Source organism: Vicugna pacos, chromosome 30 (genome assembly GCF_048564905.1).
Source record: "Vicugna pacos chromosome 30, VicPac4, whole genome shotgun sequence".
NCBI lineage: Eukaryota > Metazoa > Chordata > Mammalia > Artiodactyla > Camelidae > Vicugna > Vicugna pacos.
The window spans coordinates 2,033,950-2,054,208 of record NC_133016.1 but is presented as its reverse complement, the minus strand read 5'-3'; the positions used below and the strand labels follow the sequence as shown (position 1 = coordinate 2,054,208).

At 53.1% G+C, this 20,259-nt stretch overlaps 1 protein-coding gene across 6 annotated transcripts in view; it reads right to left on the bottom strand.

The window, feature by feature from the left end:
* Nucleotides 1-1,911: 1,911 nt before the first annotated feature.
* ZNF516 (zinc finger protein 516) overlaps nt 1,912-20,259 on the bottom strand; it is a 95,612-nt gene continuing 77,264 nt past the window's right edge. For all 6 annotated transcript variants that reach the window (XM_072952022.1, XM_072952026.1, XM_072952024.1 and 3 more), the window contains 3 exons: nt 15,825-15,929; nt 14,940-15,007; nt 1,912-6,063 (listed from right to left, as the gene is read on the bottom strand). In XM_072952022.1, coding sequence (XP_072808123.1) covers nt 6,004-6,063; nt 14,940-15,007; nt 15,825-15,929 — 233 coding nt within the window. In that variant the 3' untranslated portion in view covers nt 1,912-6,003. The remainder of the gene's footprint in view (nt 6,064-14,939; nt 15,008-15,824; nt 15,930-20,259) is intronic.

The window sequence follows — 20,259 nt, the reverse complement described above, 5'->3', positions numbered from 1 at the left end:
CCAAGTTAAGGGTTTACTCTGATGCCCTTCTCAGCAGATCTGACGTCCCATTAAGAGCGGACGTGGGACGGGATTCTCATGTCTTCTTTAGTTGAAAAGACAGAGAGCGAGCTAGTGTAGAGCACAGGGAACTAGATTCAACACCTTGTAGCAGCTTACAGTGAAACAGAGCATGAACAGGTGTATCTGTATAACTGAGTCACTATGCTGCCCACCAGGAATTAACACAGTGTTGCCAACTGACTAGACTCCGGTGAAACAGAAAAGCCTGAAGTAATGAAATGTAACTTTCGTTTAGACATATTGACTTCTCTAAAAGAGAGCGCGCGTGTTCTCATTGCAATCTTCCCTCCCCGGCATCGCCCCTCTTCCCCCGAGGAGACACATGCTTCCCGCCGTGCCCTGCAGGGCTCCCCGGCCTCAGAGTCGGCGCCAGCTGGCACGTCAGTCGGTCAGCAGGGAGGAAGTCGGACACCCCGGGGACGCCTCACGCACGCACAGGCCAGAGCACGTCACCTCTCCTTTCGACAACCGTGCTAATCTCCTGGAGGACACCTCACCTCGTACGGAGGTGAGATCGAGAACGTGGGCAGCACAATCAGAAATGCACCCGCTGTTTCCCAACAGCAAGATAGCCAGGGGGGAACAAAGGCGCCGACGTAAATGGACTGACTCGTGTGTGTGTGTGTGTGTGTGCGTGCGCGTGCGGCGTGGCCATGCCCAGTTCCCGCACCAGCAAGGTGCGCGGCCAGTCACAGACACAGCCAGTGTGGAGTCACCATCCGCTTCCCAGTCACCAAGGAGGACATCGGCACGTGGCAGGACATCACATGCTCGGTCTTCGGTGACCGATGGGTGGACAGAGAGAAAGGACCGCTGCTCCCCGGAGGAATGCGCACGTTTAGCCGTAGCCCCCCACACACACCCACCAGGACTAGGGAAGGTGTCTCTCTGGGGGTTGAACCTATGACCATCATATGCCCGTTACCTGGAGGGAGCTCCCCACGCCAGGCTGACACACCCAGTGCGCCACACCAAGGGTGCTATCAGCGTCTCAGAGGCTGGTGCTGTCACCTCCCCACGTCGGGCAGGGTCAGCATCCTTCTTGTGCAAACCAGCCGCCCGAGAGGAGAGAGGCTCCCAATAAATGAAGGCATAAACCTTCCCCCGAGCAGCAAGCCACGATCACGTACGACCCCGCTTCCTCTTCCTGCCAATTGAGACACAATCATATCTTTTTCTTTGTTTGGGGAGGGGGCGTAATTAGGTTTGTTTGTTTGTTTACTTTCTCATGGAGGGACTGGGGACTGAACCCAGGACCCCGTGCACGCTAAGCACGCGCTCTGCGCCTGAGCTGTACCCTCCCCCCTCAGTTATACCCTTTAACTTTGAAACACATTGTGCTTTTAAACTAAAATGTTGTCGGTGGCCCTGGGGCCCCAAGCCTCGCCTCTGCCGTCCACGCAGTAAACCACAGCGAATCTGGGCACCGTCCCTCTGCAGGTTTTGATGCAATTATTTCATCTGATTCAAGATTCTTTTTACATCCCTTCCTGGATGTCCCGTGTGACTTAACGTCGCAAGGGGAAGAACAGTGTGTGTGTGTCTGGCGCGGGGAAACAGGAAAGGTGCTGGAGTGGGGGGAATATGAGAAACACAAAGTCACCTTAAAAAAAAAAAACCAGTGTCTATCCTGGAGTCCATAAAACATCTGAAAAAGTACTCTGGCCATTTCAGCATCTTTTTCAATGTACTATGTTGTGAATCATCCAAAAACGCTTCTGTTACATAGAGCACTGACACTCGGGTTTGTGTTCAGCTGACAAAAATTTTAAAACCAGAGACCCCGACAGGCTGCCGAAGGACATAAGCCACCTCCTGAAGCAGGGGACGAAGGTCTTACAAAGCAGAGAACTCCAAGACATTTTTATTGATTTCAAATTCCAATAGAATGAATATGTTTTATCTAAATAGTTTTATCACACAACTGAAACATTGAATTATTTTTTCAGAAATAGAGTTAAATACATCAATCTAGTTACAAATTCTAATATAAAGAGTACAAAATATAATGTTATAAATTGTATTTTAAAAAAGAAATACAAATTCTATGGTCTCTCGCATCTTACTGCCTCGAAGCATCATTAGCAAGTTGAAGAATGAACATTTCCCCACGTGTGGGCCTCACACACACGCGCCACCGGCACCTAAACCGTCACTCCCAGTCCTGGCCTGTGGTTTTTTCCTTTCCTTTTGCTCAGTGTATAGAATGTTCTGTGATTAGAACTCACTCAAGTTAAAAGCAGTAAAACCACATACGCTGCTTCAGACTCGTGGACATTTTGCCACTGGAAAAATGAAGTCAAACAAATGCAGTCCTGGTTCGTGATCCTTGGAATCTCTCGGGGCGACAGTTTGCCTGTTTTACAGATGGAAGATAAAGAAGGAGGATCTGGCCACGAAACCCCAGGGGTGCACAGTCCTGCCGGCAGGCGGAGAACCGCAGTCACTTCCTGTGGCCCAGGAGACAGACACCCATCCCGTGAGCTACACTTAAACTCCCGGCAGAGGAAGGTGACGCGTCCTGAGCCAGGTCCCCTGGGACCTGCCGCATCCCAGGCTACATCCCAGAGGCGTGCCGAATTTTACTAGAGCTGTGTGCACGCGGGCAACACTGTGCAGCCTGTGACAGAGGGGCCGAATGTGACCCGCAGGGCACAGTCGATGCCCCCTGACCTCACCCAAGGGCCACGTGTAACCCCCGAGCTGGCCCCGGAGGCACTTCAAGAAACGAGTGCCTTCCTTGGTTTAAAAAATAAGTCAGTCAGTGTTGGGGTAATCTCTTCAAGCCTTTAATACTTTTCAAAACCCAAAAGGCAAAATCCACTTGCCGTGAACACCTGCACTGCGTTGTGCCCCAGGTGAACCCCACCCAGGGAAACGGCCCGCAGGCCGTCCAGGAACCAGGCAGGAGGGTGACGGGGCCGCTGCCGCCCGCCCAGGAAAGATGCCAAGAGCGGACTTTTCAGAGAACTGAAATGTTCATTCTTCAAGTTAAGGAACACGAGTGAGTGGTAACCTGAGGGACTCCTGTGAGCTCGTTGCTTGTGTTATCTGAGTTCAGCCACGAGGAAGAGGTGCGAGCGGGGGAGGAGGAGCGAGACCAGCAGCAGGAGAAAGTGCGGGCGGGGCGGGAGCCGCGCGGAGGGGCCGCGGGGCGGACAACCAGACCCTTTACTGTCTAAGTCACGTCTGACGCCAACACTGTAACATCCTGTTAAGAAACAAGGAAACAGCAGATCGGTAGAGGTAGTAGAGAGCGTTAACAGTCAGGAGACGACTCAGGAGAGGCCATGCGGAAATCGTCACTGGGCGGAGAGAGAGCGGATCAGAACACACTGGCTAAATAAATAAGAAAACACAAATCATATTAAATACGATGGTCGCACTGACACCCACAAACCCACACAACACTGGCGCCCAGGGGAAGACAGGGGCCGGTCAGACCCCGAACGGCCCGTCTCGGAGGGCGCCGTTCCCGGGGGGCCCCGCCCCCGGCTGCTGGATTCAGGGAAAACCTGGCTCTGCCCCCCGTGCGGCCTAGGCAGGTCAGGTGTCCCCGCTGGGTCGGGCTGCTGCCCGGCCAGCCGGACCCCGGGAACACGCCCCCGTGCCCACGGGCCCCCGGGAAGGGGTCTCCCGGGATGACACCTGCACCCCCGCAGGCCAGCGGGCTCCTGCTGCCGCGTCTGAGACAGCAAAAATGCACAGGACTCCTCCGTGTCCCTCTGGGCACAGAATTCCTTTGAATAACTAAAACACAGAGAAACAGACAGACCGAACCACTGGCCCTCGTGCGTTCCCGAACCGTCACCTTTCACGTTCAGCCGAGAAAATAAAAGCCGGAAACTGCAGAAACAGTCACCGTGGGGAGACTCTCAAAGTGATCGAACAGACGCCGACAGAACGGCGTTCTGACTTCTAAGGTGAACAGGGGAATGTGTCTCTGCAGCTTTGCTCAAAGTAACCTCACAGGCCAGTAAGTCGCAGCCGCTGAGCAGTATCTGCCGGACGTTCCTAGATACACCGAGACAGCGTCGCTCTGGAACACATCTGGCGTCGGAGTACCAGGAAGAAGTAAGTAAAAATTGTATCTGTACACACGCGCGTGTATGGATAAGTGCGTGCGTGTGTGGGGGTGTGTGTGTAAGCTAGACAGGTACATTGCATTGTTTGCATTTGTTGCAAGGTAACCTGAACGGTCAAGTAATTTAAATTCAGTAACAAGTAAAATCCAGAACCAAATATTAACTAAAGACAACAACAAAACAGTAACAACAACAACAATAATATAATCCAACAAATCATTAGAACAGGAAAACCACACTTTAGGGGGTGTGTGGGGGTGTGTGTGTGTTTAAACAAGTCTTTGTATCAGAAGCCCATTTTCTACAAAAACTGCACTAACTCGTTATGGTATTAAGTAAACTGTCCCTCTGACCAGTATTAAAGGTTAGGATAATTTCTGTACACGTAAAATTATTGCTTCTTTGAAAAATATATCTCGCATGCTCGTTTTAATCCACTTCCTGCCTTTACAAAACTTCACAATTAAAAAAAACCTAGTAAAGCTTTTGCAAAAAATTTCACAGAACATCTTCATTCAAGGCAGCAGTAACTTTTTGATAATGCATAAAATCATATGTGCAAAAATCTGAAACTCTCAGAAACATTACCATCACACATAGTGTCACGGTAACAGGAAAAGAAAATATTTATATCTGTGGAATACAATTTTAACTGCGTACACTGCAAGGTTGAAGATCCTTTGTGACGGGCCTTAACCCACCCCTCCACCACTAAAACTTGCATCTGTGTGACTGAGGAAGAGGTATATAAAGCCGTCCCCACCCACGGGCCGGGGGGGCTCCTTGCTCTGGGGACAAAGGGACTCGTCCCAGTGGAGGCCCCCGGACCAAGAAGACAAGACATTAACTTGCTGGGACTGATGGGGGTGGCAGGGAGGGAGGGAGGGAGCACAGGTGGCCCTGGAGCAGCAGGACCCTGGTGACCTGGCCCCCATCTGCTCCGGGATTCTCCTGCCGGGACCAAAGAGGGGGTCCAAGGGGGGGAGGGAATCAGTGGCTAGATAATTTGTTAAGACGGGCAGTCTTCCGTTGTAAGCAGTTTGCAGAATATAGCCCTGTTACCAAAAGGTCCTGAGAATAAACAAAGAAGCCTGCTTTTCTTAGTGTTCTGCTAGCTCTCTTTTCTGAAACAGAACCGAAGGCTCCCCTGGATGCGTCTCCGCTGCCGGACTCACCGCGCACACTCGGAGGGAGGTGCGGCGCGTGGGAAACACAACCAGCCCCGAGGGACACAGACGTGGCGGGACCACGGGGCCCTGAGGGTCCCCCCACCCACCCTCTCCATCCAGCCCTCTTCCCCAGCGCCCCAGCGGCCGTCTTCGCAGGTGGGGCGCTCCTCAACACCCAGCAGCCAAGGAGGGGCTGCGCACGAGCGCGCTGTCAACCCGACCCCCACTCTGTGTGCTGATGTCCGCCCCCCCCCCGTCCTCTGAGCGCTGGTGGCTTCTGTTACAGTGCTAAGCGGCTTCACTCTGTCCCATGCGCATGGGAACCTTTTCCAGTGTCTCAAGCTTGTCTTGAACAAGATAGATGCCTTGTGCCCCTACCATGCCTGCCAATACCACTGTTCATTGTAAGAGAACACGGGACTGCAGTGGTTGAGCACGGGTGTGCTACAGACCACCTGCACGTAATTCTAGAGCAGAGCGTCGTCGCTGGGTTTTAAACGTGTGACAAGGACAGGCTCCCCCTCCAGTTTCCGCTCCAGCCCAGCGGCTCTCGGATCCGAGGTGTCCGGTGGGGAGTCCTCCAGGGTCTCCACGGGGCGGTCGGGGTCGCGGTCGGGAGGCTGCCGGGGCGTCCATGGGGGGTCTGCTGACGCTGCCACAGGGCACGGGTACTTGCAAGTGTGTCTTTAGCTTCCCTTTCTGAGAGGCACTGTCTGGACGGTATCTGCATTAGAATGGTCTCTCCCCTGGGGGGGAAAAGAGAAAAAAAACCAGAAAAGCTCATTTCTGCCTTTGGGTTTCCAAGTGCAGTTTTCCTATTAATTTTCTTAGCAACAACCAAGAACAAAAACAATGACCTTCCCAGAGCAACCAAGTCAGGCCGGCAGAGGCCCCTGACTGCTGGAACTCGCTGCACGCGAGCGGGGAGCAGGGCAGGTTTTAGGCGCGCCTTCCCACCTTCCCGAGGCAGCTTCAGAAAGTCGCCCCGCTGATCTAGGGGATTATCAGACTTCTCTGTTTCGCATATAAGAACGGCAAATAACTGTCTGAAGCAGCTGCGGAGAAAAGGTTAAAAAGATGCCGAGATGGGACCGGGGGAGGAGTCAAAAAAGCGATGCTCTGTGGCACAAAGCGGGCTCACACGTGAACGACAGTTCCAAAACAGGCTGAACTGGGGGCCGCACAACCGAACAGTGCAGCCCTCACAGAGGTCTGCCAGAGCACGAGAGCACCCCCACCGACTTCCACGAATAACCACCATGCGGGAAAAACAGAAGGAGTATTCTAGAATCAAGGGAACCGCAAGATTAAAATCAGAACAAACGTGAGCCGGCAGCTTTCAGAGAAGGCTCTCCGATGGCATTTGAAGCATCACTGTTTGAACAATGGAGTTTACCATCTGAGGACAAAACACCAGGGCAAGATTAATCTTACTTAACTGCATTAACCTTCAACTAAAGTCGCGACGAAGGAAAACCAACAGCTTGAAATTAACATGCACATACGAAACGCAGCGAGCACGTCAAATCCTAACTGGTTTCCAGTTCCGCCCGCAGGAACCCTAGGAATGAGTAGGGGGGAGGGCTGGTTGACATAATGAATTAAGCGCTTCTCTTTAGTTAATAGTTTCAGAAAACGCCTCTTTAACACAAGCGCGGCATTCACATCGCCCACCAGCCGACACCCAGAGGAAATCAGGAAGACATTCAACACGTTTGACGCGGGGCTGGGGGGCGGGCGCAGTGGTGCCAAAAGGCGTTTATTTCAAATGTAGGAAACAGGAACGGAATGAGAGAGGTGATAAAACTTCTTGAAGTAGATGGTGAATTTCCTGCAGTGAACAGAGAAGGATGTTTTGCATTTCTGCACGGTGACGTCACGCCGTGGAGAGCGTCATCGGCGTCGGGGCTCGTTCCGAACTGGTTCCAGATACAGGAGAGGCAAGAAAACAGCCTTTGTGTTGACGGACAGGGAGCCAGCAGTCACTGCAGCTGTCAGGTGACTGGCCTTGAAAGTCTCCGGGAAGTAACCGTATGTAGCAAACAGACTCGCTGGGATTCCACAAATGGGCAAAGCATGTGTATGAACATGTGTGTTGTGTGTGTCTAGATCCCGCACACACGACACAGACGCCACCCTCAGGGATCCCCCTGGATTCCCCTTCCTTTGGATGGGAAAACACAAACCAGTACTGGGAGGAGGAAAAATGACCCTCCGAGAGGGCACAGGATGATGGCCCTCTCCCCACAAAGGACTGAAGTCTCACACTGCAGGCTCAGAAAGTTTGAAGACTGTTTTAGAAGGACTGCAAAATCTGGCAAGCTGACTAACTCAGTGGTTAAATTTAGTCCATAAATCTGGAGGGATAAATGTCTACTTCTCTATAAATGAAGAGGTGTGCTCAAATAGTATCTCATGTTGTTCTCACTCACTGATGCACTGGGACCAACCCCTTACTGCTCAACACTGCAGAACTGCCCGGCTTTCAAGAAATGAATGAACCGACAACGTAACGCCATTTGCAGCAACATGGATGCTCCTGGAGATCGTCATTCTAAGTGAAGTTAAGCCAGAAAGAGAAAGAAAAAGACCATATGAGATCGCTCATATGTGGAATCTTAAAAAAAAAAGCATAAATACAAAACAGAAACAGACTCATAGACATAGAATACAAACTTGTGGTTGCCAAGGGGGAGGGGGTGGGAAGGGACAGACTGGGATTTTAAAATTGTAGAATAGATAAACAAGATTATACTGTACAGCACAGGGAAATATATACAAGATCTTCTGGTAGCTCACAGAGAAAAAAATGTGACAATGAATATATATATGCTCATGTAGAACTGAAAAATTGTGCTCTACACTGGAATTTGACACAACATTGTAAAATGATTATAAATCAATAAAAAATGTTAAAAAAAAAAAAGAAATGAATGAAATTCACCTGAGAAATCAGGCACCAGGGAAAGGCAGCTACGGAAGAAGGGAGTCACCGAAATACTAAAATTAAGTGGACGCGTGGTGTTCTGAGCACACAAGTGGTTTTCATTCTCCAACAAAGAAACAGTCAGAGAACAAAGAGCTTTTGGAAAACCTGGCTTACCGTCTCCCCTGCCCTGCAACCTACGGGCTTCTCAGTGAGGCCGAAAGACGTACCGTCTTTAAGGCATTTCACATTTCGGGGATGAACACTGACTTCGGGGGCCTGCCGAGGTCAACTTCTCCGCCTTCTGACTTCACAAGGGAAGGGAAGGCCTGGGCGCGCACGTGTTGGGGTCAGTGACATACACACACAGACGCCCGCACCCCCCGGGACACACGCGAGGCTCGGCCTCCAGAGGGAGGCCGCCTGTGGAACGGCTGATGTGACGCTGCACGCGCCAGGGCAGACACGTGACGCTCGCTGACTAGGACCACCCCAGCAAGCCCTCAGGGCTCACGTTATTACAAGTCATTCTGGATAAATCCCTAGTCAAATTCACGACTTTTCATGTTACGTTCTATGTAATGGAAACATGGATACTGTGTTTCAAGATCTTTGGTTTCGTGAGCATGAAATTGCTGAATTTTGGTATGTGGTCTGTGATACTGAGAATCTCAAAGTGATTCTGAAAACAGCTTACACACATACTCAGACACACCACCCCGGGATTTCTCCATCATCTGCATCAGTCTCCGCAGCTCAAAATGAGACAAATTAGGTCGCCATTTATTTTCTCATTTCCTGTTATTTTGATTAATGGAATTATTTCTGCAGCTGAACTATTTTAAAATAACATTTAGAATAACAAGAAATAAACTATTAATCACAGTCTAAATTTTGGCAAGGAAGCCAAACAAGTCTAAACACCAGATTTCACATTTCAGCACCAAGTCGGTCTAGTCTCTTAAATCCCCAAGCCAGGGGAATGGAGGCGGGGGGTTAATTTTCTTTTGGTTTCAGACATTATTTTAATTTCTAGCATTTAATATTTACTATGTGATGGGGGGAAAAACCACAATTTCTCTACAACACTAAAGAAACCCACTTATTTCTCTAACATCCACAGCACACTGATACCCATCTTTGAGCATGCTGTTTTCAAAAAAATGTTCTTTCTAATGATGAATTTTGGTGATGACTTGAAATGAAACATTCAGTTGCGTGAAATCTGTGACAAAGCCCCTTGAGAATGACATACACATGAATTCCTCTTCTGCCCTGGAATTTTGCTGGGAATATTAGCTCCTCTGATGGTCAGAATTATCTTCCTAATACAGCCAGCAAGCAGCGGGGGACCTTTACGTCCCAGGGCTGGAAAACGGAGCCCACAGCCAGGGAAACTGAGCTCGTGAAGGGGGTTCCTCACCCCCAGGGCTCAAACCCTTTTACGATAAACGCAAGAGAATGAGATGCCCACGTAGGAGACACCATGCCCACGGACACTGGATACCCTACGGTTTAGTCCAGGTCTTCACCATCCAATGACTCAGTGGGCTTTTCTGCTCAACCTACCAGACGAAGATTCGATAAAGAAATGGCTGCTCTGGGATCTCCTACCTCGATCGCAATCCTGTAACAGACAGGACTTAACCAGCCTCATGTATAGAAAAGAGACCACGACCAAAAACACACTGAAAGGAGACACTGACTTCTCCTCAGGTCATTCTTTTTTTTAAAAACAACTTTATTGGGGTATGGTTCCTGCACAGTAAACTACACATATTTCAGATATATAGTTTGGTGAATGTTGATAGATGTCTACACCCATGAAACCACCACCACAATCAAGACAGCTAACATTTCCATCACTCCCCAACAGGTGCAACTTTCAAACTCCCAATGTAGCCCTTCCCACCCCCTTGACCCCCTGGTAACCATACGTCTGTTCCCTGTGTCTGTGAGTCTGTTTCTGTTTTGTAGGTAAGTTCATTTGTGTCCTTTTTTTTTAGATTCCACATACAAGTAATATCATATGGTATTTTTCTTTCTCTTTCTGGCTTACTTCATTTAGAGTGATGATCTCCAGGTCCATCCATGTTGCTGCAAATGGCATTATTTTATTCTTTTTTATGGCTGGGTAGTATTCCACTGTACAAATATACAACTTCTTTATCCAGTCATCTGTCCATGGACATTTAGGTTGTTTCCATGTCTTGGCTGTTGTAAACAGTGCTGCTGTGAACATTGGGGTACACGTGTCTTTTCGAATTGTATTTTTCTCTGGATATACGCCCAGGAGTGGGATAGCTGGATCATATGGTAAGTCTATTTTTAGTTTTTTGAGGAATTTCCATACTGTTTTCCATAATGGCTGCACCAAACTGCATTCCCACCAGCAGTGCAGGAGGGTTCCCTTTTCTCCACACCCTCTCCAGCATTTTTCGTTTGTGGACTTTTGAATGATGGCCATTGTGACTGGTGTGAGGTAATATCTCATTGTCGTTTTGATTTGCATTTCTCTGACAATTAGTGGTGTTAGGTCATTGTGACCTAACTGAATTAAACCCGTTTCTGCTCATGTTCACAGGCCTCGTGCTGCTCAACTGTTCCACTGTGACACGGTATATTATAACGTTAGGATTATCCAACAGAAAATTCAGATATTAATACGGCAAAGTAAGGGCAGCGGCCAGATGGCTGTGTGTGCCCACCGGCTCGGGGTCTTCTGAACGAGAGCAGCAAGCCAGGGAACGGCGTCTAGGCTGACACCACTGTCCTCAAACCAGCGGCTTTCCCACCCTTCCTTGAAGGCACAACTGGACAACACCAGAGCACTGACAAGCATACCACAGGTTCCAACAAGGCAGGAAGATACCGAGGAGGGGACGTGGCCACGACACTGGGTCCCCGAGCTCATCCACCACGAGCAGGTCCACACAGGCATAAACGTGGGTGTCCCGTGTTTACACGCGTGTCCCCACACATACCGAGTCTCCCCCCGTTACTAAGGACAACTCCTCACTCTTAGAATAACTGACCACGGCCCGAATGGGCTTGGGTTCCAGGCTCGGTCCGACCCTCACCTGACTTTCCAGAGCAAGCATGGAAGGCGGTGAGGCTACTGTCATCACTGCACAGGTGAAGAAACCCAGGGAAGTTAACCTGCTGACGCTGAGGTCTAGGTCAGAGCCTTTCTTCTCAGGAACCCAGCATCTTAATAATTCGCACCACTGTCATCTCTCGGAGCAGAACAAGCTGATCTTGACTGAACCTCAGTGTTGACAGCTATTAAATGTGCACGTGTTCTTCTCCACTTCAAACCTACATATTCACCTGCCAAGACGCATCTCAAACTTGACTTAAAGGTCACTTGGAACTGGTTTTGTCCAGCTCCTCCAGCCACGTTCCAGATTCTAGGAACGGCTCCTCCCAAGACCTAGAGCCTTAAGCCAGAACCCGGGGTCCACCAGATTCTTCCCCTCCCTTACTCCCCGCATCCAATACCCAGGTTTCGCCTCCTCCTGAACATCCCCACACCCGCCTGCTCGCCCCAGCCCCACTCCAGCTCCAGCCACCTCCAGCTCTCGCCGGGATTACCCCAGGCACCTCCAAAGTGGTGCCCAAGCAGCTGTCCAGGACCCTGCGATCCATCCCGACACAGTCGGACCTGACTGTTACACACACCCACACACACACACACACACACACAAGGCTGGTGACGTCACTGCCGGCTCAGGGTCCCCACTGCCCTCGGGATGAAATTCACACGTCTCAGCACCGGCACCGGACACCCAGGTCTCCCAGGCTTGTGTCCTGAGCTTCTGCCTACCTGCCTGGCTCTGCCTCCTCCAGCCTTGAACTTCCTACGGTTCTGCCCATGGAACAGCCTCCTTCCTCTCCGGGACAGGGCGGGGCTCTCTGCAGGGGGCTCTGCCCTCTGCCCCCGAGGCCCCGCCCAAGCCTGGGCTCCAATACAGCGCTGCACCTCTGCCCTGTTTTCTTGCCTAAACCACCCACTGGACCTCAAGAACCAGAAAAGCAAGGAAAATATTTACCTCGTCTCTCAATATCCTGATTATCTCCCCAGTATGACAGAGCCTGGCTCACAGGAGGCGCTCAAAAAAATACTGTTAGTAAGTGCGTAAACGATTACTGGGAAAGTGAATTCCCAAATACTATTTCAGTTAGACAACTGAACGTGTGTTAGGCACATCTACAGAAGCCCATAAGCTTTAAGTGTTACATCAAATAATCTCTTCATGAATACCCAGTATTGCATGATTAAAAAAACACCCTTGATCCACAGCATCGAAGGCCCTCACGAAAAGAATGTGATTCAAATATTAACTAGTCAACGTTATGAAGCACGTTAAACACGGAAAAGCACGTGGCTGCTAAGTAGGAGCCCCACCCCAGACATGAGCAGCCAGAGCTGCGCCGGGAGCCCACGCTGCGGTCTCCGTCTGCGGCAGCGGCTGCGAGCTCGGAGCCCAGCGCGGCCCGCGGGCCGAGCGCGACTCACCGCGACTGCACTGCTGCGGCTCCCAGTTACCCCGGCAGACGCGGCTCTGTGGGACCCCTTCGACTCCCAGGTACATTAAAGGAAACAGAATTTCCCTCGAGAACCAGGACGCTCAGGGATTAATCAGCAAAGGCCACTTTCAACTCAGGAACTAAGACAAAAAGCGCTTCCCGAGGCCACAACCTCAAATTTGAACTTCAGCCAACGAGGTGCCATCACAGCAGCGTGTAATTCAAATTCAGCTCAGTTCTGATGTCGCAGGTCCAACCACTGTCAGGCGACTCCAGGGAAGGACATCTGGGCCACTGAGGCCCGGCCCCGGGAGCATACGGCGCCGAGCCCGCCGTGCGGGGTCACCGCGAGCTGAGACCAAGAGCCGGCTGGTAACAAGCGTAAAAGAGCAGAACTTGGGTTTCGAGAGGCAGACTAAAGTATAAACACAGCTTTTCTCTTCCAGAATCAAGGGTGAGTAGCAACTGCGCTGCACTCCCCACGCAGCTGTGAGCAACGCAGGAATCATTTCACACACAGCCTGAGTGACCTGCTTTGTTGATCTGTTTCTCCCGGTGAGAGCAGCATTTTAAAGAGGCTCCGGGAGAATTAACGTGCAGCAAATGAACTGGTGTGTGTTCCTGAAGACCCTCACCGAGTTATTCCCAGACCTGCCTGGGGCTTCCCGCCCCGTCAGCCACGCGTCCAGGAAAGCCACGTCCTGGGTGGCTGTGATGGGTGGCCTGTGTCTGCAGGACCACCCTGGACTGATCCCACCTGTAATCTCAGGAAGCAATTCTCCAATTAGGGCCCGACCTGGCTGCTGATAATTCCCGCAAACATGTCACAGTGACTCCGGCGAAGGGGGTTTATCCCTGTTCAGAAGGAGGGTGCAGCCTACTTGGAGTGGAGGCCACACGTGCTGGGAAATCTTTCCATTCAGCGCTCAGTGAGACGTCCTTTCTTTCATACACTGTCACAGCATCATGAGACGACGGCGCTCTGTCCTGAGAGGAAGGACTTCATTAAGGGAGAGACGTCACTCACCAAGGCCGTAACACAGGGCGGGGCGTCCTGCCGCGACCTATGAAGAGAAGGCTTTTCACAACAGGGAGAGTCTGAAAACTCGATGAAAAACAAAAACGAAGTCTCTCTGATCAGTTGGTGTCAGTCCCAAGGCCAGCTCAGCCAGGAGCCGGCGGCGGGTTCCAGGCACAGCCTCTCATCTCTCCCAGAGATGCAGGCTGGCATTTCCGCAGGGACCTCCGTCACCGTCCTCGCCGCCAACAGCCGTGACTCCCACGCCCATCCAGGCAGGATGTGCTGACGTGGCCCAGCCACCCAGAGGGGACCTGGGGTGTTGACCCCCGCGGCACAGACACCCCTCTTCATTTACAAAGTGGGGAGGCTGCAGGTACAGAACCTCCAGGGCGACTGGTTAGAAAGCAAGAATGCTGTGCAGAAAACGCCCGTGGAGAACGAGAGGACGGGCAGTGGGGGACAGAAAGGAAGAGGAGCTCTAAATCCACCTGCTCTCAGCCCAGGAGAACGGGGAGACCACCGGGGGGGTGGGGCTCCCGACCTCCGAGCAGGACCCCGACTCCAGCATCCCCAGGCCAGGAGCCCGCCCCGCGCTGCGGACTGAACGTTTACACTCGAAGGCCCCGCGTCCGCGGCGCGCTGCGCGCTATGTCCCTGCACACGGCTGTCCTTAGGCATCAGGGCTGAGCGGCGGCGTGAGTCCTACAGGGAATCAAATCAAGAAGAGGGTGCGGCCAGGAGGCACCAAACTCAGCAGGACGCTGCCTGCGGAGTAATTCAAAACACTGTTCAAAAGACGGGAGGCAAAACGTAGCTTGTTCTCAAGCAAAATTCCCCGCAAGGCGTCTCGAGTGGAAAAGTATGAATTTCTAGTGTTTAACGTCCCCACTGGTCCCTACCAATTCCCTCGCCCCCCGCCAGACCCAGCGCAGTGGCACGGACCCCCTCCATGGAACCCTTGGCCCGGGCGACCCTCCATGTTCATCGGTCACCCAGAGACGGTCCCGAAGGACGAGGTTCTCATTCACAGCAACAAGAAGTCACTTCCACCTCCGGTAAGACACGCCGCGGTGCTTCCGTGATGACCATCAGGACACCCTTCTCCCAGCTCCCAAACCCAAACATCCGCCCGTCAGGAGACCTACTTGTTTGGGGGCGTCTGCAGAGGTGGCGTGGACGTCAGCACCTCGGAGGCCATTAGACTCAAAGAGCACTGTGGGGACAAGGAGGTGCGTTAGCAGGAGGACAGTGCCACGTGAGTCCCTTACAGATGAAGCATTACCCGCCCCTCCCCACCGCCAAAAAAAAAAAAAAAACAGCAGGGCTCAGCCTGTGGCCGGAAAACACCCGTTTACCGTAACACTTACTGTTAGAGGCTGGAAAGGCTGCCTGGGGCCAGTGCCCTTTTTAATTCAGAATTCACCACCGAAGAAACCCAGCAGTGGCAAGAGTAATTAGCCGGCGCGTGCAGAGGGACTCTCCTCCTGCATCACTTACCGTCAGGCCGCTGTCACTCTGCATCAGTCCCGCTTGGGATGCACCCTTCGCACTGGGGACAAAGTGCCCTCCGGCCCCGCCTCGCCCCGCTGTGTGGCGCCTGCACACACACGTCCACCCGGTCCCGTTTACAAAGAGGCTGAGGGATTCCGCCCCTCAGCACTGACCGGGCCACGGAGGCCGGCGGTGCCAGGAGGGGAACAGCCCGCGGGCGTCCGGCGGACGGGGCTGGGCTTCCAGCGCGCGCGGGGCCGGCCGCTCGTCAGCGCAGGCGCGCCTCAGGCGTCTGCTCTCTAATTACGGCAGAAGGCTGGCAGACAGGCTTATCTCAACTGAACCCCACCGCGCTCGGACGCGAAGGAAAAACCATTTCAGGTGCTGGGTGGGAGAGTCTGGAGGATAATCGTAGAAGAGGACGCCTTACCCCTTGCCTCGCGGGGCCAGACCTGAGTATGTCACCCACTGACCCCGGGAGATAAAGCGACGTGGGAGAGGCCGCAGCCCCAGGGCCCCCGGGGTTGGCGGGTGGGTACCTGTGTGAGCCCGCATGTGGGCCCTGAGGTGGCTGGGCTGGTGGAAGGACTTCCCACACTCCACGCAGACGAAGTCTCCCTGGTGGGCCTGTGTCCGGAGCGTCCCTGGTGGCGGTGCCGGTGCGGGGGTGGGGGGGGAGGAAAACATCGTTAGTCTGTCGGCTGTGCAGTGATGAGGGGTGCCTCCAGGCCCCCTGACATCCCCCACACTCAGGACCTCCAGGGAGCACGGATCACGGCGAATTAAATCACGCTCAGTGACGTATCCGCACCAGGAGCCCCTCAGATGTGCGGACGCGGGGCCGCTGGGTGCCTGACATCCGGCTGACGGAGGGGTGCTCGGGACCAGGAAGCAAGGCCAGGCCCAGGCCCAGCCCCGTGGCAATGCCGGTGCTGGACCACACGCAGGGAGCTGAGCTATCCCCAACCCACCCCCTACCTGTGCGCATCCCGGGCAGCGCACAGACGGGACACCTGGAAGGAGGCTGGGCTTGGAGCGCTGGCCTCCTGTGCCCTCCTGATCCTAAAAGACGCCCAGCTCTTGTCAGAAAGGGGTGCAGACGATGCTGACTCGTCTGCCTTTTCTGTCTGAAGGCACCTCTCTGCAGAAAAGGCTAATTTTTCATGTAATTGTAGCTCCGAAGAGACGTCCCAGGGTCTGACCTTCCCCATTAGGCTTCACGGCCATGCAACTCAGTGGAAAAACAGAGACCAAAATGCCAACTAGAAAAAGTGACGCCTGTAACAACAAATTTTTTAAAATGATGTTCCCTGAGCTGAGCGTCGATGTTCCTGAAATCTGACCTTCGAGTGTAGAAGGCGAGTGAGGGGATGACCGAGGGTCTTTGCCAAGTCAGCCGAAACCAAGTCCTTCCTGCCCTGATTCAGAAGCCACCGCACGTAAAAAGAACATGCAATCACTGCTGCGTTACAGGTAACGTATACGCAGGTTACAGTCAGAGAAATGGAGGAACTGCAGGGCAGGTCTGGTCAGATTTCCCCTTGGACAAGTCAGGACCGTGAGTCTTGGAGAAACAGAAGAACTTGCCCACAAAGTGCTCAGCCTCCGCTGCCTCACTCAGGAGCTCGAGACGAATGACAAGACTCCCCCTGTCGCTAGTGGACGCCGCTTACTAACCATGACAAGGGCGCCCAGTCCTCAGTGATGACCTGGACAGTGGCACCCGGCCAGGGGACTCCAAGAGCGGCAGGCTCGTGTGTGGAGACTGTCCGCCACCTATTCCTTGGAGTTTGGACCGAGTCAGGTGGTGGGGGGAGAACTGAGGAGGGTGTCCCTGGGTGACCGACCAGTGGGCCTGAGGGGCGGCCTGGGGTCCTTGTGGTCAGACGCAGGGAGTGTGAAGTCACCTCTGCCAACAGCTAACACTACTGTCGCTGCCTCCTCTTATCCTGGTCCAGGAAAATCTCAGCTCTAAGAGCACCTCTGTTCCTTTTCTCTGTAAGCACCACCCAGCTGGGCTCCTACAAAGACCCCCTCGGATGACTGCTCTGGGCGCCTGGATTTCCCCAAGTATAATCGGGTCGCGTCTGAACGTAGGCTCTAACTGTGCCTCCAGGACTCCCAGTGGTGATGGTGATCACGCGGCCTTTGCACCTAGCATTCACAGCATTCAAAACGAAGCCATGACAGCACTTTTCTCCTGCGTCATCCCCTTAGCAGCTGATTCCTACCCAAACTAGCAGGAGAAAACACAGCACCTGTAGCCGCTCACCCACTCCTCCCTCCTTGAATGAAGTGCGCACCTGCCTGAGCACACGCGCACACACGCACTGTCTTCCCACACAGATCCCATCACGTCACTTTCTCTCCACTTTCTAAAGACAAGACCCTTGCCCTTTGTGGTCAATAACGTTATGCCCGAGCTACTGCAAAACTCTGAGCTCGTGAGAAAGGTTATAAACTTCATTTGAATTGAAGACCTCCCGGGGAGCAAGCAGCTCTGACACTCCGACCTCGAAAGCAAAGCTGTGGACACAAAGGGGGCTTAAAAAGGAAAGAGAGAGGCCTGGCGGGTCTCCCGGGGGCACCTGCCCGCTTTCCCTCCAAAGCCTGCAGCCTTCACTGAGCTCCACTTCGCTACAAGATGCCCCTCCGTCTGCAGGGGAAGAAGGAGGCCGAAGGCGCCCACCAGGCCCCACACAAAGGAGGACAGAGCTCCGGCCACCACCCCACGAATGCGTCCTGGGCACAAGTGATTTTTCAAAAGTCCCAACAAGAAAGATCTTATATATTATCCTACGCAGATTTATCCCGTTCTTTTCTTTTCAACATTTATATCCTAAAATCCATGGTACCCTACGCTACGGGCTGGGCACAAAGTCTGGGAACACCAATCAGTTGCTATTACCATTCTGTCAGCACACTGTTCGTGTGAGATCCATACGTGTTTCTAGGCTCAGGAGCTGCACTGCAGAACGATTACAGAAAATGTAGCTGTTTTCATCTTTAAAGGATTCGGCCTCGAAACCCTAAGGGAAGTGACGATGGCCATTTCCGTGTAGCGTCTTCCCCCGTCTGGCAGTTTCCAGACTGTTCATTTCTACCTAAACCTCATTCTGCCCAAACACAGGTAGGGAGAAGCTTTCTGAGAATTCTCTCTCAACCTCAGAAAAACCTGAGGTCTCAGAGGCGACATTCTCTTTGGAAACACAAGATAGCCCTCGAAGCAGCACAGAATCGCACTCCAGCGCCACGGCGACCGTGTGTCCATGACAGAAGACCTCCTCTTCTTGCACCAGACCCCCGTCTGCGTGTTTCTGCCTCCTCCACCACTGGGGATGGCACAGTGACACGTGGACCCCACAGCCCGCGTGGAGAGGCTGCGACCTTCACCCTGCGGATGACACTCGTGGGGAGAGACACAGGACAACGTGGGACCCGCAAGGTGTGGACAGAGTTGCAGATGACAGGACAGTCACAAAGAGCGTCTGGAACGGAGACGAATTAGCTAAGGTTCTCAATTCATGGCACCAGTCAGCCGCCCACGCCCGCGAGGGGACATGAGCGTGGAAAACAGGCCCTTTGAAGCCTAGTCACCGCGCCTTCGGCCTCGGGCGGAGAACGCAGGTTTGGGACGGGCCGCGCGCGGGCGCACCGCGGCTCTGGCGGCCTCTCGACGGTCAGACCCGCCACGCCTGCTGGCCTTCCCGGCGGCTACGATGCTTGAGAAGTGTCATAAACAGACACTCAGAGAAGGGAACCAGCGAAGGCTGACAAGGCGGGGCGCTGGACCAGGGCAGGGTCCAGACAGACTGAAGACTCGAAGGACTGTGGACCAGAAGAGCCCTGGGCTGCTCTGAACGGCCCCAAGTCCAGGCCAGGAGCCACACGGACTCATGAGAGAGGAGGGGCCAGTGGGGGGGGCAGGTATCAAGTCCCTCCTGCAGGGCAGCCGACGTAAACCGAGGCACGTCGACCGGGGTTTGCACAGCTGCCCTGAGTCCTCCCCTAAGCCAGAGGGCTACGGTTCTCAAACCGCACCGATCACCTGGTGCGTTAAAGCCAAACGTCCCAACCCAGGTGGCCTACCCCTGACACAGCTCAGCGCGCACCTGGGAAGAGGACCCCATCCGGGAAGAGCGCACACGCTCTGCGGGCGAGTTGGCACTTTTCACACTTAAAAGATAAATATTTAACCCCTGCTCGAGAAAAATATAAAAGCCCCCGAACTGTTGATTTAAAAAATCTGAAAGAAAAGGAAAACATTTCGAGCTACTTGTATTTTCAATCTTGTCACCTGAAACTCGCTAAATCTTAACTTAAAACTCACTTCTGCTTCTCACGGGAGGAAGAAAAGCAACAAGACCCACCAGGAGCACAGGGGCCTCTCAGGAGCCGGCCTGTCCGCCACTTACTCGGTGCGCCGGCAGGTTAGAACCGTGTGATTTGAGCAGGTCACTGGGGTGTAAGGAATTAAGTCGCAAGTCCAGTTTACTAGGTGGAAATCATTAAAACAAAAACCAAAAACAAACCAGTGGTGCAGACGCCCCGCTCACTCCCCGGGAGGGTGCCGTCTGGGGGCAGCACTGACAGAGGGGGCACCAGAACACGGCCCCCAAAACTCACCATCATCCTGTGCCTGAATCTCCCCTGCTTTAGGGCCCACCTGGAGCACCGAGCTTGGCGTGAGATCCAAAAAGCCAGCTCATTTTTACGTTTATTCCATCGCAGAGCAAATAATGCGCCTGACTGGAAAACACTGCTGAGAACACGGAGCGCTCGCTAAATTTCACAAACATCCGTAACCACGGAGACGCCGAGCTACTCGCGCGGAGGAGCTTTCCGCCACCTACCAAGGGGCCGCGCACGCACCGTAATCAAGCCCCGGGGAGGGGAGGGAGCCTTAACCAGGACACACCTGTGTGCAATGCCTCTTATGAACTCCGCCAGAGAGGCCTCTCCACCACCTCCGGG